The following is a 23,818-nucleotide window of genomic DNA, read 5'->3' as shown; positions in this document are numbered from 1 at the left end:
CTTCACTCTATAATCCAACACCTTCGAAAGCCCGTTGGCACAAACGGAGAAAGGGCGCTGTCCGAGGCGGTCGGGTTGCCATCAGGGAGGAAGCCAGCATACGACCGAGACAGGTTCAAGAAAAGACTCTGTGCATGGTTCTGTATCGAGTTAATCTCATTAGGTGAGATATTCCACGATCCTGATCGAATTACCAGCCGACATTTCGCAGATGGTGCAAGATTTGTGGGAACGCTTTTCCCTGCGGTGGAGGCAGATGATGCCCGCTACTCTCTGAGTATCAGCACCTTTGGTCGCTGCAAGACTTCATGTAGATCACAATTGGTACATCCCCGAGCAAAAGGGGTTCCAATATGCACTTGACTTGAGACATCGTATGTAGATGGTCCACGTCTTGCTAGACCAGGATTCGGAGGAATGAGCGCGGACAGGCCAGGCTTGTGAAATACCCTGAGTCATGGATGCGTGAAATCATGGACGCAGTCGGCAGAGGAGGCAAGGGGAGCGCGTCCAAGTCTTCGAAAGGGTGGGGGGGAAGGGGATAGTCGGTATTCTGGAACTGGTGCTGAAGTTCCTTCTCCGACGATTGCACCTTCAACCATGCTGCAGCGTCTGGCGGTCACACACGCATATGCTTCCGAGATATCTCTCGGGGGTGCTGGTCGACGCAGGGCCATTGATAGAGAGGGTGGACTGAGCAGAATGCTCGAGCAAATCAGGACGGAGAGAGACACACTCTTGTCGTTATCTTCGTTGTGGCTAGTGGCCTGGCTGCGCTGGAAAATGACGACTTCGTCCAAGACGACCCATGTGTGCACTGGACCCTGCTGCGGGCAGTGCTTCTCAACGGACAGCCAAGGGCTGGTCACTCACAAACCGGCAGCAAGGCAGTTTTCCTGGAATAGGGAATTTTGATGCCAAGAATGTACGAGCCGAAATGGACTAGCGTTGAAATGCTCTTGCCGTCCACCACATTCGTCTCCCCATTGGCTCGTCGGAGCTCGATAAGGGCGACTGTCTCAACCACATCCTCCTTCTCACACGGCTCAACAACTGCCAACGCCAGCACCTCGCCTGCCCTGTGGTATCAATGCAAAACATTTGAAGCGCCTTGGGCCTCGAAAATGAGTGGATAAACACTGAGTGGTCGTGCAGAGGGAGGTTGGGATCGATATTTGCATCTGTCTTGGATTCAATGTAGGTTCTGAGAGCCTCCAAACGCCACAGGATCTTGACTTTGGAGGTCGGCTATCTGACATGCTATCCCCGCGGAGACGATGCAGTGTTATGGACGTGCAGACAGTACCGGGCTCTTATCAAAATGCCATGCCTGCGACAAGGAACTGAAAGCGCTGAAGACGCTAGACATGCGACCGAAGCTGGTGGTCTGATAAGCAGGATCCACCAGGTTGGTCCAATGCGTACATGCCTCAGATAAGCCTCGTCCAACCACAGTTTCACGTCTTCAGCTTCGAACCTCAGCTCAAGGGACTTGTGCCAATCTTGCCTGAAGTCTCAACGCATTGGACCTTCTGGGTTATCGAACATTCAAGTACCATGAGGCTAGTCCCCCAGGCAAGACATCACGTCTATCCCGCGCCAAACAGAACACGCCTCTCTCGAGCGACAGCATTGCGATCGGAGGATCGACGAATATCAACTTATCTCATCCATCGATCCTGGAGGTTGGATCGACAATCTAGTCCAAGCACCAGACTTAGGAGAGTTCTATGATCGCATCGATTAACAAGAATCGAAGTGACACAACAATCCTCAGCAGGACCGAAGTGATTTCTGCCAAAGTCACAAAGTGGTAAGGCCTAGAATCCCAATGTATTTTGCAGGCAGAAACTCCTCGTGATGAACATCAGAAGGATTTCCGAGGCGTGTTGACAAGGTGGGCTGGCCGTGTGTACGTCCATCTATTTGAATACGTTTTGAACCTGGACAGCGCCTCGGAGCTCGTCATTGATCGACTGGGGTCAGTTCTAACGAAGAAGAGACCCATTTTTATTCCGTTATCAGCAAGGCCCTGGCCTGATTTGAGGTGGCTTGTTCATACGACGATCCTGATTTGTCCAGAGTGACCCGATCTCTGCGAGAGATCGGCCGCGGATATAGTACTTCAGAGAAAGTGTGGTCTCGAACTGCACCTATACTTTGTCCCCGGAGAAGGACAACAAGACGTCACGTCGAATTTGCAAGTACACGAGGGGTTCCTGCTCAACCACCCCTTTCCCAGAGGCTATATGTACCCTCACACCGCTCCCTCCAGAAACCAATTTCACACATCCAGCATTCCTCCCAAAAGAAACGGAGTCTAGACAATCCAACAACAGCACTATCAGAAGGACAACCTACACTTATCGAGTACGATGGCTATGGACTTCGGCTTACCCTTTCGGGCCCCTGAGGTCAACCCTATCACCTACAAGGCTCGCTCCATTCCGTTCCTGAACCCGATCAACATGTACGGGAGAGTATTTTTCTTTTCTTGGTTCGGTTTTTTTGTGGCATTCTGGTCATGGTACGCGTTTCCTCCTTTGGTAAGCACTCTCGAGAATTGTATACATCTCAGAGACTTGGCTGACGGGCGATAGTTGCACGACACCATCCAAAAAGACCTCAAGTTGACCAAAATCGATGTTGCCAACTCCAACATCATCGCTCTGTGTGCAACTTTGCTTGTACGTCTCATCGCGGGCCCGTGCTGCGATCGTTTCGGGCCTCGCTGGACATTCACCGGTTGCCTGGTTGTGGGTGCCATTCCCACATTTTTGGCTGGAACTGCGTATACCAAGAGTCAGCTCTTTGCTGTTCGTTTCTTTGTTGGCATCCTTGGTGGCAGTTTCGTTCCATGTCAAGTATGGAGCACTGGCTTCTGTAAGTACTCCTTCACCTAGCATACTGTTCTATCTCCTCTTCACCAAATCAGCCATGGGCTGATCTCCTGCAGATAGGAATGCAGGCTAACAAATTGTGCAGTTGACAAGAATGTAGTTGGCACTGCCAACGCCTTCACCGCTGGCTTTGGTAATGCGGGCGGCGGTGTCACTTATTTCCTGATGCCATCCATCTATGATTCTCTCCTCAGCAATGGATTGACCCCTCACACAGCCTGGCGTGTGGCTTTTGTGGTTCCGGGCATTGTCATCGTGGCCGTTGCGCTGGGACTTCTTGTGCTTTGTCAGGATACACCCACTGGCAACTGGAGCGAGCGCCATCGTGCTGCTGAGTTTCACCTCGCGGCTCATGGTGTTCAGGCTACCATTGTTGATAGGCCCAGTGTCAGCATTACTGACAAGCCTACTTCGGTATCTCCAGTCAGTCCGCCAGCGGGCGAGAAGGTGCAATATGATGCCAGTGCCGAACGCAAGATATCCGTATACGCTGACCACGAGGCTCAAATGACTGAACAACAAATGCTCGACACGGCTCGTGGCGAAATTGTTGTGAAGCCTACGCCTAAGGAAGTCGTCAAGGCCATGTTTGCTCCTCAGACCCTCGTCGTCGCCTTCTGCTACTTCTGCTCTTTCGGTGCCGAACTGTCAATCAACTCTATCCTTGGAACATATTACCAGAAGAACTTCAAGCAGCTCGGCCAGACCACCTCCGGGCAATGGGCCGCTATGTTCGGCTTGCTCAACGTTGTTACTCGCCCCTGTGGAGGCATCTTCGCAGACCTCCTTTTCAAGCGCTTTCACAACGTCTGGGTGAAGAAGGTCTGGATCCATACCCTGGGCGTCATCACCGGCGTCTTCCTCATTGTCATCGGCGTTCTTGACCCGCATGATACAAACACGATGTTCGGCCTCATCGCCGGGATGGCTTTCTTCTTGGAGGCGGGCAATGGAGCCAACTTTGCTCTAGTCCCTCACGTCAATCCTCATGCAAATGGCGTGGTTTCTGGTATGGCTGGTGGCATGGGAAATTTCGGTGGCATCATCTTCGCCATCGTCTTCCGCTATCAAAAGACCGATTATGCGAAGTCATTCTGGATCATCGGTGTCATCACCATTGCCATCAACTTGGCGGTATGCTGGATCCCCCCTGTGTCAAAGAAGCAGATTGGTGGTCGGTAAAGCTGTTGCTCAGGGAGCGCTAGAGAAGGATTAGGGCTCTGGACCATCGAGCCTTCGGCCTATATAAGCTAGAGACATGCATATAAAGTCTGAGAATAGTGTGGCTACCACCGCATCTTCTACGGAAAGTAACGAAGTTATATAAACATTTGAAACGTTCCAAATCACGGGTTGAAAGGTCATATCGCTTCCTCTTCTACATAGTACCGTGTGTTAGTCCAGAGATATTCACCACCGCCGGTTGCCGACAGCTCCTGTTATGCGCATCGCACACAGAACTCTTACGCTGGACGGGTGTCCTGAAGAACCAAGTGCTCTCTTACCGGATCGTCCGCAGCCCGAATGCCGACCTTGGGACTTGGCGAACGCATGATCTCAACCCGAGACTCTACTGTCGTCACCACTTTGTCTTTCATCGATCCAGCCATCCAGTCAAAACAATCAGAAGGCGGTTGCCATACCAATGAGAGCAGCTTTGACGGCTGGAAGAAACGTGGAGCGGCACGTCTCGTTGGTCAGAAGATGCTGGGATGGACTCCTCGTCGGCATATTACTTCTCTAACTGGTTGACAGAAAGACGAGGATGGTGCCGTCATGTACTTTAAATCGATCACATTGGTAAGTCATGATGATTTCATTTCCACGGGGTGAGATAAATACGGCTGTTGAACCTCGACTTCTTCGCATTTGCCATGCCTTTTGCTGTGAACGTAAGACGTTTGCTCGTGACATTCACGACCTCGAAAAGTCTGCTCCGTGGCTCATCATTAGGGTATCTCTCTGCATATCGACTTCAGACTCGAAATATCAGCGCGACAGCGCCTCTCAAGATGCCCGAAGCACTAGACCCCAAAGAAGTCAGCTCCGAGACCGATCCCTCGGTTGCAAAACAGTATGACCGGCAGACTCCCAAGGCCGACCAGTGGAAGGAACTCTACGAGCTCATTGACGGCATAAAGATGAGCATGCTGAACACCTACCGTCAGGGAGTGGGCCCCGTTGGCCGCTCGATGGCTGTTGCCAAACGCTCTGGACCGGACATCTTGTACCTGGCGAACAAGCATTCGAAGAAATTTCAGGATCTTGACAAGAACAAGGAAGTCCAGATTACTTTCCAAGACAGCAAGACCCAGGACTGGATTTCCATCAGTGGGATCGCGACGACAGCCAGTAACGACGATCCTAGGATCAAGGAGCTGTATAGCACGGGAGTTAGTGCTTGGTTCGGGGATTTAAAGGACGGTGTCCACGACGGGACCTGGAAAGATCCTCGGATGAGCCTGATCGAGATTCAGAGCAAGTACATCGTGTATTGGAAGAAGGAGACCTCGAGTCTTGGGTTTCTGAAGGAGGTTGGAACTGCCGCTCTTACTGGTGGTGTGGCTCAGACCGGGGTGCATCGCGAGTTGACGGAGGAAGACATCAAGAAAGAGCGTGTCTAAAGACCACAGGGACACAGTCTGGACAATCTTCGGGCGGCGGCCACCTCGTACATACCTATCTAGTATTTGCTGAATCGAAATAGGGGCTTCCAACATGCAGAATTGACGGGTGAAGGCCATGGTTTGCAACAATGATTGAATCTCTCGTTGATCCACGTGCTCCAAAGGGTGGCGTAGGATAGACCAAGCATGAGAGACGTGGGCTGGAACGATCTTCAGGGCCCTTCACCGCCCTTGTTGGGTGTTTGAGGCGTGTTCATGCGTCTCCATGCGTCTTCAGGGGGCGTCGTGGGCGTCCAAGTGGAATGAGTGACTTGAGTGACTCGGCCAGAAGCAGCTTAGTGCCTTGGCCCACTGACCAATCAGATGCCGGTGACACTTTGGCGGTGAAAAGGCAAAAAACTTGACCCCGTGGCCTCTGCGCCGCCTCAGCTGCAGGTTAATCAGCCCTTTCGACGACCCGACTCCGACATCATATTCTTGTTCCAAAGACCCTTTCCCACTCATCCATCAACCCCAGATCACTCGCATTGACTTTGACCGGTTGAGGATGCTGAGAGTTCCATCGCGCCAGAAGCCCACGGGGGCCCAGGCTGTGACCAAGGCCGTCATTCTGGTAAGACCAGCGAATCAAGTTGGACAAAAGAAACTCGACTGAACGTAAGCAGGTCGGAGGTCCTTCGCGAGGAACTCGTTTCCGACCATTGAGTCTCGATGTCCCCAAGGCAAGTCAAGGTTCGACCCCGGACTCAACTCAACTGTGACTGACGAAAGCCTCCTCTAGCCGCTCTTCGATGTGGCCGGCCATCCCATCATCTGGCACTGCCTGAAGGCCGTCTCCAAAGTCCCAGACATCAAGGAGGTCATCCTCATTGGCTACTACGAAGAAAACGTCTTCCGTGACTTCATCAAAGACTCCTCGAGAGAATTCCCCCAATTCAAGATCCAGTACTTGCGCGAGTACCAGGCCCTTGGCACCGCCGGAGGTCTGTACCACTTCCGCGATGCCATCCTGAAGGGCAGACCCGACAGATTCTTCGTGCTGAACTCGGATGTCTGCTGTTCTTTCCCCCTCGAGGCCATGTTGAAACTCTTCGAAGAGAAAGACGCTGAGGCGGTCATTCTTGGCACTCGTATCAGCAACGATGCCGCGACCAACTTTGGTTGCATTGTGTCCGACGCCCACACGAAACGAGTCCTTCACTACGTCGAAAAGCCAGAGAGCCACATCTCCAATTTGATCAACTGTGGTGTGTACCTCTTCGCAACAGACGCCATCTTCCCTTCCATCAAGAGCGCCATCAAACGCAAGACCGAGCGTCCACGAATGATCTCCTACCCTTCATCCGAGAACCTCGACTCGTCCTTCATGGCCGACCCGGAGGAAGACGGTGAAAGGAACGAGGTCATGCGGCTGGAGCAGGACATTCTCCCTGATCTGGCCGACAGCAACCGCTTTTTCGTCCATGAAACCAAGGATTTCTGGCGTCAGATCAAGACGGCTGGGTCTGCAGTCCCGGCCAACGCCCTATATCTCCAAAAAGCATTCCAGTCGCAATCGGAGGAGATTGCCACGCCATCCGCGAACATCGTACCCCCAGTCTTCATTCACCCTACTGCTCAAGTCGATCCTACGGCGAAGTTAGGTCCAAACGTCTCCATTGGGCCCAAGGCCATCATCGGCGCAGGAGCACGTGTCAAAGAGGCCATCGTCCTCGACGAGGCAGAGATTAAACACGATGCCTGCGTGCTCTATGCGATCATCGGCTGGAACAGTCGTGTCGGAGCCTGGGCTAGAGTGGAAGGCACTGCCACACCGGTGACCAACCACAGCACTACCATCATCAAGAACGGGGTGAAAGTCCAGAGCATCACTATCCTTGGCAAGGAGTGTGGTGTTGGAGATGAAGTCCGGGTTCAAAACTGCATCTGTCTGCCGTACAAGGAGTTGAAGCGTGACGTTGCCAACGAGGTCATCATGTAACCTGGTTTACGATTGGGCATTCGGGACAAATAGAGGCCGGTGCAGACGCGGTTGTTTTTGTGGGCGAAGCAGGCCATAGAGAAAAGGACCAGATTGTGTTATTAGGTTATGCTCCCAGAGGTCCCAGGGACTTTATGATGGGTTTCGAACAAGAGATACGTACCAGTGCTGGGGCACCAGATTCTCTTCCCATGATTGGTTCTCGTCTCCCCCATCACGCAATCCGTCTCGCGGATGAGATGAATAATAATAAGGCGTCCAGAACTACTACCAAATCAGAGGATGCAAGATCACATATCATATATTAAAGACGCTTGGCCTCTGCCCTCCCCACTACCTGTTGCTTTCAGTCATGCCTTCTGATCTTCTCGAATGCCTTGGGAAGCACAATCGGTGAGTTCTTGGACTGCGGTAGAATCGCTCGCAGGCGTGTGATCCCAGTCGATAACGTGGCTTTTGGCCCTGGACTTCGTCAGCGCCTGGGAAGCCTTGGTGGAAAGGCAACCCAACCAAACTCCATCGAACACCATAGGACAGGACACTCAACCACCTATCCGGGCGCATTGAGCAAGACCTGTTCGCAGAAACGGAACGAACACGCTGGCATAACGAGCTCCTCGGACCAAAGTTCGTCCGGGTTCCCTTCGGAACGATGCAAACATCCGAGATGAAGCTCTCGTCAATTGATTGTTGCCTTGGTTGACACGGCAGCTCGTTTCCTCTTAAGCACTTGACTCCATCCATCTTTGGAAGAGAAAGCTGAACACCGACGGATTCGATCGACTATTTCTGGCCCAGTTTCGACGGCTACACGCATTAAAGAAAGCGCGGATCTCAACAATGGCGTACACTCTCACGCTTCCCGACCGCTACGGGTGAGTTCCGCTCTAACCCAACTTCCCCGGATTCGCACGAGCTGACAGAAATGAAAAACTTGAAGCTATGTCGTCCTCGTCGCTCTGGGGGCCATTCCGTTCCTCTCCTGGATGCAAGGCAACGTGGTGACCCGCCTGCGCAAGCCAGCCGGCGTGCCTTACCCGAACGCCTACGCGTCGCAGGAGAAGTGCAAGGAGAGCCAAGCCGCCTACAAGTTCAACTGCGCCCAGAGAGCGCACGGCAATCTGCTCGAGAACATGCCCCAGACGATCGCCTACATGTTGTTTGCGGGCTTGGAGCATCCCACGGCCACGGCCGCGTTGGGGACGGCCTGGCTCGCCTTCCGAATCGCCTTCGCTTTTGGCTATATCAGCAGCCAGAAGAAGAATGGAGCCGGCAGGTTTTTCGGAAGCGCCTTTTGGTTGATGCAAGGTGGACTCTGGGGCTTGTGCGTGTCTACGGCTCTGAAGATGCTTTGAGGCATGTTTCTCTTTCGCTTCGACGTTGAGATTGGCAACTACGGGGAGAGGGCAGAGATGATGGACTAGATGATGAGAGAGGCGATACAAGTATCCTTGAAGTTCCATAGTAACGGGCGACGTATGCCTATCGACAATCTCGACTGTTCGCAGGTCAAATGTTGATGCGACGAGGCTTAATAGACAGTCGCAAAAGAATCGCAGAGAGGATTCGCATACAAGTAGTTATCCCTCTTCGCCCTCGCGTGCCCCTCGCCAACATCAATAGCAACATGAGTCAGTGAAGCACACGACCCCACACTAAGTGAGTCATTTTTCAGGACATTTTATTTCGTGACTCTCAAATCAACCCGTTGCAGCTGCGATCTTCTCGACGGATACAAGTCATAACCATTGTCCCCCTCAGCCTGTTGGCCCTTTCATCATGGCGGACGCCACCGAGTCTGTAACGCAAGACACCGCCAATCTCCACCTCGACGAGGTCACTGGTGAGAGAGTGTCCAAGTCGGAATTGAAGAAGAGACAGAAGCAAAGACAACTGGAGGAAAAGAAGAAAGAAAAGGCCGCCGCAGCCCCGCCCCCAGTCGAAAAGAAGGCCATGAAGGCGGAACTGGACGAGAGCAATCTCAACCCGAACCAGTACTTCGAGATCCGAAGCGGGCGCATCAACCGGCTGAGAGAGACCAAGGACCCCAACCCCTACCCGCACAAGTTCCAGGTCAACACGGACCTGGGCAAGTTTGTCCAGGAATATGCCTCTCTCAAACCCGGCGAGCAGAAGAAGGAGGTGGAAATCCGGGTCGCGGGGCGAGTCTACGTCAAGCGATCCGCAGGCGCCAAGCTGGTCTTCTACGACATCCGAAGCGGCGGCACCAAGGTCCAGATAATGTGCCAGGCGCAAGAGGCGGCCGGCGACGTCTCCTTCGAGGCGCAGCACGAGCACCTGCGGAGAGGAGACATCATCGGCGTCGTGGGATACCCCGGTCGCACGTCGCCCAAGAACCGGCCCAACGAGGGCGAACTCTCCGTCTTTGCGCGGCAAGTCATCCTCCTCACGCCCTGCCTGCACCAGATCCCCTCGGAGCACTTCGGTCTGCAGGATGTCGAGACGCGCTTCCGCCAACGCTACCTCGACCTGATCATGAACGAGAAGTCGCGCAACATCCTCCTCACCCGCGCCAAGATCGTCTCCTACATCCGCAACTACTTCGACTCGAACGGGTTCGTCGAGGTGGAGACGCCCATGATGAACTCGATCGCGGGCGGCGCGACGGCCAAGCCGTTCAAGACGCACATCAACGAGTACCAGACGGACATGTTCATGCGGATTGCGCCGGAGCTGTTCCTCAAGATGCTGGTCGTGGGCGGCATCGACCGGGTGTACGAGCTGGGCAAGCAGTTCCGCAACGAAGGCGCCGACCTGACGCACAACCCGGAGTTCACCACGTGCGAGTTCTACGAGGCGTACGCCGACGTCTACGACGTGATGGACCGCACCGAGGAGCTGGTGTCGGGCCTGGTCAAGGAGGTCACGGGCGGGTACCAGACGACGTTCCACACGCAGACGGGCGAGGTGTACGAGGTGGACTGGTCGCGGCCGTGGAAGCGGGTCGACATGATCCCGGCGCTCGAGGCGGCCACGGGCGAGACGTTCCCCCCCGGCGACCAGCTGCACACGGACGAGACCAACGCGTTCCTCAAGCGGGTGCTCAAGAAGTGCAACGTGACGTGCCCGCCGCCCGAGACCAACGCGCGCATGCTCGACAAGCTGGTCGGCGAGTTCATCGAGGAGACGTGCATCAACCCGACCTTCATCACGGGCCACCCGCAGCTCATGTCGCCGCTGGCCAAGTACCACCGCGCGTCGCCGGGCATCTGCGAGCGCTTCGAGGCCTTTGTGTGCAAGAAGGAGATTGTCAACGCGTACACGGAGCTGAACGACCCGTTCGACCAGCGCCTGCGCTTCGAGGAGCAGGCCCGCCAGAAGGCCCAGGGCGACGACGAGGCCCAGATGATCGACGAGAACTTCTGCACCGCCCTCGAGTTCGGCCTGCCCCCCACCGGCGGCTGGGGCATGGGCATCGACCGCATGGTCATGTTCCTCACCGACAACTACACCATCCGCGAGGTCCTGGCCTTCCCTTTCATGAAGGAGGAGAAGACCCCGCCCGGCGGCAAGGAGAATCCCACCGTCCACGAGCTCGTCGCCACCAGGCCCTTGCCTTGAGTCCGTTCGCGTCGTTGTTGTTGCTGCTGCTGTTACTCCAGCTTCTGCAAAGTAGCGTTCGATGAGCTCATGCGCCCCTCCCCCCCCCCCCCCCGGATTTTTCAGTCTTGGAATGTGTCGGAGGTGTGTGTGGGCGATATGCTGATGTCCACGGATTAAGAAATACGCACGGGAATACCACATGAGATCAAGAAAGGATAGAAATGTGCGCAACTACGTAGATGACTCTCACGGACCTGACGAAAGAAGAAATACCAATTCATGTCTGGCACCAATGAGGGGAATATCAATCCAATTCAAGCGGACTGCTTCAAATACCAGGATGACCTGCTATCTACATAACTGTTGAGTACCGGGAGGCTACCATATCCTCTTTGCCACCATCTCGTATCGCCTGACTTTGTCGAAGCTCTCCACCCCAGTCCCCTTTTCCTTGTTCTTCTTGTCCTTTTCCTCCCTCTCACGCAATGCTTTGAGACCGGCAGGGTCATCCTCGTAGATCCATCTGCGTTTATCGTCGTCAACTTCAACGACGCCCCATCCCCCAACGCGCCGACCGCCGTCAACATGGTAAATGGGGTTTCTCTCGCGCAGCTTCATCGACCGGTAGCGAGATCTCGCAAATGCGAGGAGAAGCATTCCCAACACGAGCTTGCAGGCAAGTAGGATCAGGAAGAACAGGAGGAACAAAAGTATGGTCGTCATGTGTGTGACGACACTGGAGCTGGTGATGGCTGCAGGAATGGCTCTGATGATGTCGTCGACGGTTTTGGAAATCGCGGTGCTTGTGGTCATTGGCATGTTTGACCGGGCCGCAGAGTAATGCTCGTGGATGCTGGCCAGACTTGTTGATGAGCTTGGCGAACTTGAAGGGACCCAGGCTGCCATAAACATCTGGTATGTTTGCACAGTGGCTCGGATCAGGAGACAGCTCAAAGGGATAACTGGCAGACCCAATCGTTTGGTTAAATTTTGGTCGCCGAAAGCATTTGTGTAATAGTCCTTCGCTAACACGTCCAGAAATCGATCGTATATTGCAGGGCGGGTGTTGTTAAACTTGTTGATGTAAGCATGTTTGAGCCAATCAACCAACATTTCAGACCCAAGGACTGCCAGAAACGGTCCGAGCACCTGACTGACAGCTGGCGCATACGATGTTATCGTATTGACCGCCGCCGGTAACAGAGTAAATGACTTTGGAAGGATCGAGCTAACCGATCTCGGAGGAAGAGCACTGGTGAAGGGAATGCTACTATTTGTAGTCAGTGGAGGCGCCGCTGTTGCACTTGACGCTCTGGTAAGAGCACTTAATCCCGCACTCAATCCTCCGGTTTCCACGATGTTGCGAGATGCAATAATGACCAGCATGTGCCAAAGTTGGAAGCGTTCGACGACGTCGGCACAAGTCAGTTGAAAAAGGTTCTCCTTCTCGAACTTTTTGAACACAGTGGATTTGATCTCCACGAACTGATTTGACAACAGCAATGTGATGAGGGCGTTCGAGTATGAGTTGACAGCCACATTGAGCGTGATGACCTGATAGAACAGAGCCGTAGAGTGAATAACTGTGTAGGTGAGTGCCAGGACGAACAACCAGAATGGCCGTAGAATTTTGCTATGGCCATCTGGCTTGCGTTCGAGCGCTTCCTTGGAGAACAAACATTCGAGGACATCCTGTCCTATTGCGGAGAAAAGCCGATCGCAGACCTCCAGAAGATTGTAAATGACATATAGCTTGATGGCGGCTTGACCACGAATCCAATGGTACATCCGGCTAGCATCAAGCCTAAGAAGGATAAGGCATGTGCAGATTATCAGCAGGCCCTTAAGCATGTCCGCCTTGTCATCCGGAAGTAATGCCGATGGCACTGACTTTGTTCTCTGATGCTGTCTCCCTGACCTGCGATTTTGTGCTGCGACGGTTTGAGCCGGTTTGTTTTCGCCAGCGTCAGAACCCGAGACTTTTCGCGTAGAAACAGTCGCTAGACTGCTCCTCCGTCTTCTCCACATTCTCCCGGTCCCGTTGTACACAAAGTTGGAGACGAATTGCACTTCGCTCATGAAGTTAATGCACCAAGACTTGACGAGGATGTAGAATGATTTGAGGAGTCGGAGTGGGAGGATCGTGAATGTATAGAGCCATGAATCGAGACATGCAAGAGTCCCGAACCAGAGGACGCTCTCGAGATACATGGGCAGGAGTAAGAAGTTCATCAACCTCTCGATCTTAACTCGTGAAGACTCGTACGGAAAGTCGCTGTTGGCGGACCTGTGAATGTATAGCTGGGAGGGTCGTTGTGACGATAGTTCGAGCTGAAGATAGGTCGGAATCGATAAGGGCGGTAGTGGAATTGACGCCGGCATAGGGGACGGGAGAGGTCGCCCTGAAGACGAATGCCTTCTTCCTCCAGTTCCATCAACCTTCGCACCGGTCTCAGGAATCTTGAGCGTTGGTCGTGGACCGATTCTATCGTGTCTCTGAGGGGACTGAGGACTTTTCAGGGAGCCGGGGGTGGATAGAGCCCTTTGTGGAACATTGGGTCTGAGTGAAGGACTGCCTGTAGATTGCAACAGTTGGTTGCCGGTCTCGATGGTGAGGTTGCGACTTCGTCTTGTCTCTGAGGTTTCAGATTGTCTAAATGTGCTTGGTTCCGCCCGGGGAGTGGAGATGAAGACATCTTCATTAGGAGATTTAGGAGACTCAGGAGTTTTGGCGGTGATGGGTACGGCCGTGTGAGGGCTCAGGTCATTATTGGAGACTGGTACTGTTGTTTGTGGATCGTCAGGACTCAGAGGAAGAGAGTCTACTGTAGTCGTCAGGCTGTGCAATATATCTGGCGATGGCATATACACTATTCCTCCATTCTGTTTGCCTTCCACTCCATTTGGACGTTCTGCGACGTGCCCCGGACCCGATTGGCCTGACTCCGTCATTGAAGGAGGCGAACAAGCCAGGTCTTTTGGCTCGCCATTTGGCAACATGTTCGTAGGTGTAGCCGCGTGGACATGATCCACGTCGACAAGTCTGGTGACGCTCTTAACTCCATCATGTGTCTCGAGACCATTGCTTAGACCCTCGTCTGGTTGAAGTTGTGTATTATTCGGCTCGGATGAACCGTTGTCGTGGCTCGGCGGAAGACCATCTTGGGCATCCCTTCGAAATGTAGGGGAACTTATCGGTGATGGGGTGTTCTGAGAGTTGGGAGGTGTAAGTGGTTCTCGATTGGCGAAGGAATAGTGGTCACCATTCACGATGGCTGCGATGGTTGGCCCTTCCATGATGAACAGGGGAGGGAGACGTGCCAGATACAAAGCCGGCCATGCTGCTATGCCGCCGCAAAAGAAGATCGGATGGTCTTGGGCTGATCGCAATTCCAGTGAAAGTCCAATCTCTAGACCGCCATCGCCTTGTTTCTGCTGGGTGTCGGTGTGAGTCGAGGGACGAGCAGAATGTCCTCCTGCGGAAGGGAAGACGTCGCCCAAATAATTTAAGTCCGCCGTAATTCCGGGGCCACACGTGGCTTCTGGCTTGTGGCTTGTGGCTGCGTGGCTGCAGCACAGCGGCACAACGTCCAGGTGACGCCTTGATGATCGCCTTGTCCCGCTGTCTCTTGCAACATCTCTCAACATCTTGCCAACTTTTGCAGTTCATTGCGTTTATCACGGTTTATGAAGGAACGAGACAGCTGTAACTACGAAATTGCGCCTTGAGGACTTGATAGAACACTCAGCGGCCTCCAGGATCACCCCTATTGGCTTTCCACTCCTCTGTCTCTTCCATCTTTGGCGGTCACTCCCCTTCTCTCTTCGGTCTATGTCCAAGATGCTTCTTGTTGGAAAACCTTGACAGCCCCAGGGTCCATTCAACGGCTATGTCAAGAACTTCGTTCCTCTCGTTCAGAAGGTTTAGACAATAGTCCATCTGATGGATCAAGAACACTTCAGCAACTGGAGTCCCCCACGAGACGATCTCGATGGTCTGATCTCAGGGTATGATGCATCTACTATTACGCCAGAGGTCAACCGGGCCGCTTGGAGTGAACAGGGCACCGCAACATCCTCTCCTCGCCCGTCACGCTATCTCGAACCTTCCTCTCCCGGGATTATCAGATCGCCGCTTCAACAGCCCACCAGCACAGTTCCGAGCTCTAGACCACTCCCCCAGCGAAGGATAGCTTCTTCAAACCAAATCCCTGGCTTGGGTTATGGAGAGCAATCTCCACCTGTGTCGTTCGAGCCTCCTCTTCGATCAATCTTCGTATCTGGACCACCTACTGCTTCGGTCTCTGCGAACACCGCCCTGGCATCTCTGAGCGCTGCCGTTTCCTCCAACAATTCAGGCTCTTTAGCGGCCTTGACAAATGCTGGCGGAAGTCGGCGTACTAATATAAAGGCAGGAGACACCACGCCTTTCGCTTCACCCGCCGCCTCGAGCAGTCGACATCCTCTCCTCAACCCCGAAAAGGATGTGGATGATCCCACGACGAGCGCAGTCACCAACAATTTTGACCCTGATTCTGTCAACACCTCCACTACCCTTGCGCGCTTATTCATAACAAGCGACGGAACAAGTCCTGATCCCACATCTCGAGTTCATTCCCATCTTCGAACCGTGTCCAGTACCAGCCGAAGTTTAGGTGGCACGGCGTCACTCCAAGGTCATCTCTTTCACCATGGCTTCGAGGAAGGCCGCCACTCAGACATTACCGTGTATGCGTTTGGTCAGAGCTACAGACTTCACAAACTGCTTCTCGATCGTGTGCCTTACTTTTCGTCTGCGTTCTCCGGATCTTGGGCAGAAAGTACAGCGCGAGAGATGAAAATCCCTTGTGAAGACCTCGATCCCAATATCACCAAAAATGCTTTCGAGCTGGCCCTGAAGAGGATTTATGGAACCCAGTTCCCTCGCCAGGAAGAGGAAGAAGCTATCGGGCTGTTCGCTACGTCATGTTGGCTTGATATGCCCGACCTAGTAGACTCCTGTGTCGACTCGATCCTTCGACAGATGCAGCCAGCTACCCTTCACAGCTTGATTAAGCTAGTGACCAACAATTACTATGGGAAAGCCGGGGATCGAATCCTCGCCTCTGCGAAGGCCATGCTCTGCAAAGAAGGCTGGGAGATGCCGTATGAATACTGGGACGAGATCCCGGCTGAGATCATCCGCGAGATTGTTGGCGGGGATCCTTTCTTCGTGCCAAGCGAGTGGGAGCGATGGTATCTTGCTTTAAAGCTCTTGAATCGCCGATTGAGGGCCAAAGCCATCGAAGGAGGGCTGGTTTCCTCGAGTGGTCGATATCTCTATCCCAAACCGACAAGTCTGCGATTCTTTGCAGTGAGATTTGATGCACCTTACAGGATAACTGGACACAACCGCTACGTTTCCGAAAAAGATGAGGCCTGGGTTGCCCTGTACACGTCTCCGGAAATCGCACCCCTGCTCGTGCTGCTGGACGAAGGGATCCATTATGTTCATCTTCGCTTCGAACAATTGCAGCAGATTCGGACGCAAAAAGACATCCTTGGAGTTCCGGTTCTCCCCGAGAAGGTCATTGGTGATGCGTTATGGATGTCGATGGAACTTCGACAGAAAGTTCTCAATGCCAGGGAAACCGACGAGACACTGGGATTGAGTGAAGTAGCAGAAGAGTTTGAAGAAGCCGAAGATCATGCTGAGCAAGCATCGGTCCACAAGAAAGGAAAGTTGCGAGACGACGGCCCAGCCAGCCAAAATGAAGTTCCTGCAGAGATGGAGTCTGGCTCCTGGGATGGCAACGGCAAACCTAGGAAATTCTGGATTCCGAGCAACGATGTCTCCTGTGTGATGGGAGGCACTCAAGAAGCTTGTGTAGCGGCCAACTCTACGAGTATTGCAGAATGGAGCACGCATGCAGCGAGATTGTCGGCTAGCCTCGAGCCTACCGATGTTGCATGGGCTCTCGACTTCACAAGTGGCAATGTAATCGACAGTGGCAGGCCCCCGTCCAGAGGCTATTCGCCAACGTCGGCGCCCCGTTTCAGCTATTATCCTCCATTTCGGTTTTCGGCGGAGTTCCCGAGCCCCCGGACGCTCAAGGAGAAGAAACGGGTCTATTCTCACACGGTTTGGTATGCGGGGAGTTTGTGGAACCTCTATATCCAGCGGGTCAATAACTCGAAAGTCCCACAGTTGGGCATATACCTGCACAGAGCCAAGGATAAAGATCCGTGTGAAGACCCCCTTGCCCTTTGGATGTCTTCCACTGTGGACGATCGCATCGGACAGCTGGAGCGGGAGATGTTGCTTCGGAAGAACGAACGGCGAAACCGAAGTTGGCACGTCAACGAGCCTGTTCGCGGGTCGGCAGTGGAACAGGAAGAAGCATCAGCCGAATCGACACAAGAGTATGATACTTCAAATCCGCAAATTTCGGAGGGTGAAAGAGTGACTTTGCGGCGGCGGATGGCGAAGTCGGTACAAAAGACTTCACAAAACCCCGAGGCTGCAGGTAGACCATCCAGCGATTCCTCTCCCTCGGACGGGCTGATGCTGGACTCGGACGAGGAGGACGCCGAGTTATTACGGGCCAACAGGAAGTACAACGTTTCCGCAATGCCGCCATACATGGATGGCCGTCCAACAATCCGAACATATTTTAAGATCTATTCACCGAGTAAGGGCGGGCGACTTTTGAGCATTTACGAGAGTGCACCAGACAAGTTCGATGTCAGCAAGAGTTGGGGATGGAAGAGCAGCCAAATGCAGCTCGATGATGGGATTGGCGGATGTGACACGACAAAGTCGAGTAAGGACGGGAAGTTGAGGTATATGGTCGTCATTGGCAACATCTAAGACACCGGGAAAGCATTGCATTTCAAGCATTCAAGTAGCGTCAAGATGACGAGTTATGGATTTCAACAAGCAACGAAGCGTCGAGCAAGCAGTGACGGCCCTGAGCAAGAAATGTTTGGGCCTCTTGATTATCCAATACACGAATGACAATTTTTTCATTCAGGAAAATGATCAAAACATTATCATTCGCTCACTGAGTAACAACATCTACAGCCACTGATCAGCGCCGCGTGGGTTCGGGGGCGTCGTCGTGCCTCAAGCCAGATTCAGCTATGAATTCGACGAGGCTGAACATCGCCATCACCACAATAGGCATGTGTACCAGGAACAAGAAGTGCTTACAAGAAACGCGATTGCCGAATGGGAAAGGACGCCGACACATTTTCGACACATTTTCTAGGGACTTGCTGACTTTGGGCACCTGGTAATGAGAATAAGAGCTTCGGGGGCATTGACAAAGCATGGAGATAAAGATCCGGCGGAAGAGAATCTCAGGCGGCGGCGGAGCAGGAGTACGATGTCACCAACGGCCAGCCTGTCTGACAAGAAATATCGCCGCAGACCACTGGGCCACGGGTGACTGGGCACGCAATGAACAAGCAACCGTTAATGGTTAATGGCTGTCAGACAAATGCCATTTAGGACCATCAGACTCGGGACATCGTCGTACATTAATTATTCCTTTTACTCAGCATCCCCGATTCCCAGCGCTCCCACTGCCATGTAAGGACCGTACCACGAAAACCAGGCGGTTGCTCTCTGGGGACGGAAAATCTGGGCCCTATGCTACGTACGTCAATCTCCTGACAAAGACCCTCTGGAACTATAGACTCGAGGACTTGATGTCCGCTTTCATGTCATCTTCCTTGGTCTTTCTTGGTATTCTTGGTCCCTCTCCCGGAGGATCCTGGCGAACCTATCCCCAGTTTTCGCAGATGGATTGTACCTCCAACTCCCAAGTACGATGTTCTCTTTTCTTGCCTGTGCCCGTCCGTCCATGTCATTGTCACGCCCGCAGCAACATTACAGATGTGGTGGAGTGACGCTCATTGGTAGATTCGACAGAGTTTGATTTCAAAGCTCACTTCGCGTCGGTTGTGGAAGAGCCCTCCCACAGCTCTCGGGGAGAGTGAAGAGGCGTGACCAGTAGCACATAAAACCTCCCGATGGTACATGCGGCCCATCACCTTTCTCTTCTTCATCTCATCAAATCTTCAGTCACTCTCACGACACCGGTCCGCATTTGCCGAATATTGTCCCTTCAACGCCTAGAACGCGCGCCAATTCATCATAGAATTCGTCATTTTTCACATACATCCCCAATGGAGTCTCACGACGCAAAGCCTCTCATCATCAACAAGGGAGCGCCAGGTATCTCGTACTTCACGCCCGCGCAATCGCCCCCCTCGGGCTCAGCCAAGAATCCCCAGTCCGATGGCAGTGCCATTCCCAAGCTCTTCCAGCCTCTGACCATTCGCGGGGTGACTTTCCAGAACCGCATTTTTCTGTCGCCCATGTGCCAGTATTCGGCCCAAAATGGCTATTTGACTGACTGGCATGTGACTCACCTTGGCGGCATCATTCAGCGAGGACCTGGCCTCGCTATCATCGAAGCGACAGCAGTCACCCCCGAAGGTCGAATCACCCCCGAGGACAGCGGACTCTGGGAAGATGGGCAAATGGGCCCTCTGAAGAGGATCGTCGAGTTTGCGCACAGCCAGAGCCAAAAGATCGGGATCCAGCTGGGTCACGCGGGTCGGAAGGCTAGCACTGTTGCCCCTTGGCTGAGTAGGGGCGATACCGCGCAGAAAGAAGCCGGCGGCTGGCCAACTGAGACACTTGCCCCAAGCGCCATCGCCTTCCAGGATACCTACCCTGATCCTAATGCTCTGACGCTTGAGGGCATCCAAAGAATCAAGAACGCCTTTGTGGCTGCTGTCAAGAGAGCCGTCGAAGTTGGGTTCGACGTCATCGAGATCCACGGCGCCCATGGCTATCTCATTCATGAGTTCCTTAGCCCAGTCAGCAACAAGCGAACCGATCAATATGGTGGATCTTTTGAAAATCGAACACGATTGGCCCGAGAAATCGTCGAGGCCACGAGGGCTGTCATTCCCAAAGATATGCCTCTCTTCTTCCGAATCAGCGCCGACGACTGGCTCAAAGGTCAAGACGAATTCCCAGAGAGCTGGACAATCGAAGAGACAAGCAAGTTCGCCGTCATTTTGGCTGAATTGGGCGTGGACCTTCTCGATACCAGTTCAGGCGGCATCCACCCGGCGCAACAAATCAAGGGCGGGCCGGGCTATCAAGCTCCATTTGCACTGGCGGTGAAGAAAGCGGTCGGAGATTCTTTGCTTGTGGGAACTGTTGGTTCCATCACAACCGGAACTCTGGCCCAAGAACTTCTCGACCAAGGCCTGGACGCCGCGTTAGTTGGACGGTATTTCCAGAAGAATCCCGGCCTGGTTTGGACCTTCGCAGAGGAACTCGGTGTCGAGATACATGTTGCAAGCCAGATATCGTGGGGTTTCCATGGCCGCGCGGGTGGTAAAGGCAAGCAGGAGCTGAAGTCGGCTCGGTAAAACAGGTATCAGTCTGAGTGGCGGTACATTGAAGCGAAGGCGTCTGGGTGGTGTCTGCGTCTGTTCACAGGCGCGTAGAAGAGAAACATCTGTGTGTAGGACGATAGCTTGGTTCAAATAGAATTGTTGCTCACACCAGTCTCCACGAACTCCAGGTCGTGACCTATACGCACCAAGAACAGTATCCAACGGCTGTGGCGGAGATTGTTGTCTCAACTGGGGCTAGAGTGTGATGCAACACTTTGGAGATCTCGCAAGCCCAACGCTCGTCGGTGAACGGGGTGACGGGTTCCTGCATGAGCACGATCGCCCAGGGGGATTCGAGGGCGAATCAGCGCGGTGCACAGGTCAAGGAGGCGGTGTTTGAGGATGCTCGACAGGGGCGTGGGATTGGCAGAGGTCTAGCCAGATCGAGGCCCCCAGGATGCCTAGCGCAGTTTGATGTTTGGGGGGCGGGTAATCAGGGCCCCAGGCGCGCTCAGGCACCGAGGCTTGCAGCAGCTCCTGTTCCATCAATCACTCCAGTCGTAATTCTGCTGCACCCTCTCCTCGTCTTCAAGCTTCTTCGTCCTATTCACCGACCCGCCCTTCACTTCAGGTTTCCTGATTTCCATCCATTCCTTAGCATTGTCGTATCAAGTCTCTCGTTCAGAATACACGTCCTTATTTCCCGGCTCTTTTTGTGTCATTGTTCTCCTGGTCCGCTCTCGACCCACGTTCGTTCTTTTTGTTCTCCCAGACCCCTTGTCTCCTTGCTGCACGCTTTGTCCACCTTGACGGACGACAAGCAAGCCGGCAGCCGGTCAATTGCCCCCGACGCCTCTTCTCTACGCTCTCCCTCAACGGTGAAGGAAGTCAATTCCTGGAAACGAGACGAGCAGTTGCGGTCACTGTTTGGATGACAGACCGACCTTGACAGCGATGCAATAAAGGCAATACAAGACAAAGGTTTCGATCTCCGAGGCAATTGAGCTGGACTCTTGTTACACCTGGCCTTCGGCTGCGCCGCGCCCGAGACAACAAAGTACAACTGCCTCAGAAATAGAAATCCGACCCCCCGTGATCGGTTGCTCCCTCTCACGAATTATTGATAAGCCGCTGCCAGGTCGCAGCGCATCAAACGATCTTTACACAATACAAATACCATATTCACTATGGGGTGTTGCGGCGGTGAACGAGAAAAGTTCGGGAACTTGAGTGCTGAGCAGAAATGGGACTACATTGTATGGCACATGTGAACATCAAAAGCCACCAGGGACTGACCCATATCGCAGAACCTTGACGATTTCAAATCTTCCTCATGCTGGACCCCTTTTGCCTATGGCTATCTTTTGCTGATGCTTGTTGTGTCGATATCCGTCTACGCAGTTGACACATTTACCGCCATCAACCTCCTCGCCTTCGATAGATGGGCGGGTCAGATAAAGCCTGAGATCCCACTCAACATCTCTCGATGGATCTTTGCCGGTTGTATCATTCTATCATTTGTTCTACTCGTCTACCGGTGGATGAGGGCAGTCAGAGTCATGCGACAGGGTGGCGTCGCGAAAACCTACCTGGACCCTCTGGCCGTACGGATACAATCGATCCGGTGGGGAAAGGCAAGAGGCTGGAAGCGTTTCCTGGTCTTTGCCGAGTTGACAAAGAGTCGAAAAGGCGCCGACTACGTTGCCTTGTTTGCATATTTCTCATTCGAAGCATGGCTTCGTATTGTCTTTGCAGAAGGGCCGCGACAAGTGGTCAACGCGATCACACTGTACTCGGTGTTGAGGTTGAAGTTGGTCCCAGAGGGTGAACATGCTCCATCGGATGGCCACTCTCCGGTCGTCCAGTTCTTTGTCAATGTTGGGATTCTGGCCGATTCCAATCATCTGCAGGCCGTCATTCTTTTCGGCATGCTGTGGACTCTGGTCATCTGGGTCATCTCCGTCATCAGTTTGATCATCTCGGTCATTCTCTATCTCGTGTTCCTCTGGCACCACATTCCTAGCGAGGATGGAGGTCTAACTGGATATTGCCGTAACAAGATTAACCGACGGATGGAGAGAGTCGTCAAGATCAAGGTTGACAAAGCATTGAAGAAAGAGAACGCGCTGCGAGCTCGAGCAGAGGCTAGGGCGGCTCGTGAAGGTACAGATATGAAGAAACAACCGACCTTGCCGAATATCGCAGGAGCCGATGAGGACTCGCTTCCTCCGCTGTCGAGACAGACGACAATGACAACCCTCCCGGAGTACACTTCGCGACCAGCAACAAGCAGGAGCAGTGATGATGCAGTTCCGACGCTACCTGATATCGCGCCTCGTCCACCTATGCCTACTCGTACCGTAACCCATGGATCCGCAGCATCGTGGTCAAGCTACAGCTCAAATGCTCCATTAATGGGCTCTGCCGCGGACATGGGGTTTGCAGCTGATCGAGTTCAGACGCCAGCATCTGATGTGAACAGTCCCTGGTATGGAAGACAGGCACCAAACCGTAGCATATCGAACCTGTCGCAACCTCCGCAACGGTCCTTTAGTCCTGCGCTTCCACGACCAGGTACAGCACAGAGTGACAGAAATGGTCCTGGTGCATACCAAATGGATCCTCTGCCACGACCAGGTACTAGCATGTCTAGCAATGGACGGCCCAGGTATCCTTTGGAAAATAGCAGTGCTCTTCCGTACCCAGATGATCGAAGCTCGACCCCATCGACCAAGCCACCATCATGGGCAGGACCAAACTTCGACAACCAAGTTGACGCATCGGGTCGTCGTACGCCTGGAGCTGCTGTTGGACCAGCATTTTCTGCTATTCCCGAAGAAAGAGGACGAAACTCACCATTACCGGGACCTCAATTCCGATCACAAACTCCTATTCAAGGACCTCCAGAAAGATCGTTTACACCAACCGCTGTAGGTCCAATGAGGGCTGTGACACCGACTGGAGGTCCAACCTTGCCTCGATTGCAGACCTCAAGCTCTGGTGGTTATATCCCCTATTCGGCGGAGCGATCAATGACCCCCGTATCTTCAATTCCCCCCAGTGCCACCATCCGGACTGTCACTGAACCAACAAGGACATACACGCCCTTTGGATCACAGACAGGTCTCCCCAGTGGTCCACGAGATCGGCCGCCTCCACAGAGGCAGGGAAGTCAGGGAGTGGACGACATATTGGACCATTATTAAGAGTTGGCCATCCTGAAAACCAGAGCGATTTGCGGACTCGCGGTGACGAAACAGTAACGATGATTAATAGCTAGATTCTGTAACACAAAATTGGCACATTATTTTACTTAGTTTCTCATTTTCAGAAGATGTTTCCAA

At 53.3% G+C, this 23,818-nt stretch overlaps 8 protein-coding genes across 9 annotated transcripts; 7 read left to right on the top strand and 1 right to left on the bottom strand.

The window, feature by feature from the left end:
* The first annotated feature begins 1,051 nt into the window (after positions 1-1,051).
* On the top strand, positions 1,052-4,219 carry PV07_10150. Of its 2 annotated transcripts, XM_016397462.1 has the most exons (4): positions 1,052-1,197; positions 1,284-2,546; positions 2,601-2,883; positions 2,986-4,219. In XM_016397462.1, exons 2-4 carry the CDS (start codon positions 2,376-2,378, stop codon positions 4,080-4,082), a joined length of 1,551 nt encoding a protein of 516 aa, XP_016244653.1. In that variant the 5' UTR covers positions 1,052-1,197; positions 1,284-2,375; the 3' UTR covers positions 4,083-4,219. The 2 variants fall into 2 exon arrangements, with proteins under 2 accessions (XP_016244653.1, XP_016244652.1); XM_016397461.1 differs by having other exon boundaries at positions 1,052-2,546.
* A 1,749-nt stretch (positions 4,220-5,968) lies between these two features.
* Positions 5,969-7,839, top strand: PV07_10149 (uncharacterized protein). The gene is made up of 3 exons (XM_016397460.1): positions 5,969-6,140; positions 6,193-6,249; positions 6,309-7,839. Exons 1-3 carry the CDS (start codon positions 6,075-6,077, stop codon positions 7,506-7,508), a joined length of 1,323 nt encoding a protein of 440 aa, XP_016244651.1. The 5' UTR covers positions 5,969-6,074; the 3' UTR covers positions 7,509-7,839.
* PV07_10148 (uncharacterized protein) lies at positions 7,839-9,094 on the top strand. Its single transcript, XM_016397459.1, has one exon. The coding sequence runs from the start codon at positions 8,434-8,436 to the stop codon at positions 8,890-8,892; it is 459 nt and encodes a 152-aa protein (XP_016244650.1). The 5' UTR covers positions 7,839-8,433; the 3' UTR covers positions 8,893-9,094.
* A 121-nt stretch (positions 9,095-9,215) lies between these two features.
* Positions 9,216-11,184, top strand: PV07_10147 (lysine-tRNA ligase). Its single transcript, XM_016397458.1, has one exon. It carries the CDS (start codon positions 9,288-9,290, stop codon positions 11,088-11,090), a length of 1,803 nt encoding a protein of 600 aa, XP_016244649.1. The 5' UTR covers positions 9,216-9,287; the 3' UTR covers positions 11,091-11,184.
* Positions 11,185-11,369: 185 nt separating this feature from the next.
* PV07_10146 (uncharacterized protein) lies at positions 11,370-14,524 on the bottom strand. The gene has a single exon (XM_016397457.1). It carries the CDS (start codon positions 14,367-14,369, stop codon positions 11,451-11,453), a length of 2,919 nt encoding a protein of 972 aa, XP_016244648.1. The 5' UTR covers positions 14,370-14,524; the 3' UTR covers positions 11,370-11,450.
* Positions 14,525-14,707: 183 nt separating this feature from the next.
* On the top strand, positions 14,708-18,111 carry PV07_10145 (uncharacterized protein). Its single transcript, XM_016397456.1, has one exon. It carries the CDS (start codon positions 15,016-15,018, stop codon positions 17,920-17,922), a length of 2,907 nt encoding a protein of 968 aa, XP_016244647.1. The 5' UTR covers positions 14,708-15,015; the 3' UTR covers positions 17,923-18,111.
* Positions 18,112-18,811: 700 nt separating this feature from the next.
* On the top strand, positions 18,812-20,678 carry PV07_10144 (uncharacterized protein). Its single transcript, XM_016397455.1, has one exon. It carries the CDS (start codon positions 19,089-19,091, stop codon positions 20,505-20,507), a length of 1,419 nt encoding a protein of 472 aa, XP_016244646.1. The 5' UTR covers positions 18,812-19,088; the 3' UTR covers positions 20,508-20,678.
* A 355-nt stretch (positions 20,679-21,033) lies between these two features.
* PV07_10143 (uncharacterized protein) lies at positions 21,034-23,791 on the top strand. The gene is made up of 2 exons (XM_016397454.1): positions 21,034-21,730; positions 21,782-23,791. The coding sequence occupies exons 1-2, from the start codon at positions 21,662-21,664 to the stop codon at positions 23,678-23,680; spliced, it is 1,968 nt and encodes a 655-aa protein (XP_016244645.1). The 5' UTR covers positions 21,034-21,661; the 3' UTR covers positions 23,681-23,791.
* Positions 23,792-23,818: the final 27 nt, after the last annotated feature.

This window comes from Cladophialophora immunda, assembly GCF_000835495.1.
Source record: "Cladophialophora immunda strain CBS 83496 unplaced genomic scaffold supercont1.6, whole genome shotgun sequence".
Lineage (NCBI taxonomy): Eukaryota > Fungi > Ascomycota > Eurotiomycetes > Chaetothyriales > Herpotrichiellaceae > Cladophialophora > Cladophialophora immunda.
The sequence above is the reverse complement of the archived record's forward strand: the minus strand, read 5'-3'. Positions and strand labels throughout refer to the sequence as shown.